The 1256-nt window shown below is 44.8% G+C and overlaps 1 protein-coding gene across 1 annotated transcript; it reads left to right on the top strand.

Annotated features, from left to right (window-relative positions):
* Positions 1–30: 30 nt before the first annotated feature.
* Positions 31–513, top strand: Pmar_PMAR008870 (hypothetical protein; the record flags this gene model as incomplete). Its single annotated transcript, XM_002775321.1, has 1 exon — positions 31–513. The coding sequence occupies one exon, from the start codon at positions 31–33 to the stop codon at positions 511–513; it is 483 nt and encodes a 160-aa protein (XP_002775367.1).
* Between the last annotated feature and the right edge of the window lie 743 nt (positions 514–1256).

Below are 1256 nucleotides of genomic sequence, written 5' to 3'. Positions count from 1 at the left end.
CAAAAAAATACTCTGGGTACTCAGTACATTATGCAGTATGCCGACCATGCTACGATGATGCTCTATCGTAACGCTATTGACGGTGACTATGCAGATGATCTCGTTTATCGTATGAATTATATGATGACAGAACAGTGTGCTGTGTGTACTCAACCAGGATGGGAGAACTTGAAGGCCAAGATCACCATCATGTTGGAGGGTTCTTGCACTGTTGGTAAATACTGTCACAAGCTTTCTATGTGTGCTTACGATGCCTCAGCTTATCCCGATTCCACTGGTGGTATTGAATATGCATGGGAGTTGCTCAACGAGTTGAAGGCCCGTACAGTTTCTGATGGTATTCTCACACAAGAGCAGTTCGATTTCCTCTATGATATCCATGGTTCCCTGTATGTTGTTCATAACTGGGAATGGGTGAAGTGCTACTATGGTGACAGTTTCTCTCTTGAGATGGGGTATTCCGATTGTCTGGACCAATACCACGAACTCGCTGGCAAGTGCCGATCCGAGTGAAACCTGTCTTGTAGATTATATGGGGAATGTGTGTGTCAGACAAGCCTGTTATAGTGTGATGCTATTACCTTATATGCTGCTATAAAGTTTTCCTGCTGACGTTGATTATATAACTTCAACTGTTCTAGAGTAATTCTTCCAATTGTATACCTTAGTGGATTCTCACGTTTTACAGGGTTAAAAGTTTCTTACTTCTTGCGGCTCGAGCTGGTCTTTTGAGTTTTTGTAAATCCACTTGGGTAGGGTTGTTCAACGTCTTCAACGCCCAGACTGTCCCTTAGAGTGCTAACGATATGTAGTCCATGTTCACACACGGAACAGCTTGGGCATGTCCAGTTCCCTCGACCCGTAGTGCCGGTATGATGAGTTGATACCTTGAACGCAATTATTCAACACATGAATGGTTATTACTCATAAGCGGTTTGTCCTGATCACTCTCTTAGTTGGGGGCTCCTAAATGCCCAATGATATCTTTGAGAGAGTCGGTTGCCTAGGAGCGGACAGTACACAATCACTGTCTTCTCATACGTGGTGTTGTAGTCGGCGACCTCTTTTATGCGCAATGTATCTCATAGTCACTGTTCTAACACGTTCGTAAAGGTGTCGACAGAAAAGCAAGCAATTCCGCGATGCTTTCGCTATTCCCGGGTCTTACTTGTCCCTTTGCCGTTCGTGTCTGCCGTAATGTTATGCACTCCCATGCTGTTGCATCCATCACTTTTGTCTGCTGCCCTGCTGACGCC

This window comes from Perkinsus marinus (genome assembly GCF_000006405.1).
Source record: "Perkinsus marinus ATCC 50983 genomic scaffold scf_1104296955972, whole genome shotgun sequence".
In the NCBI taxonomy this organism is placed as follows: domain Eukaryota; phylum Perkinsozoa; order Perkinsida; family Perkinsidae; genus Perkinsus; species Perkinsus marinus.
This window is presented reverse-complemented; position numbering and strand designations above follow the sequence as displayed.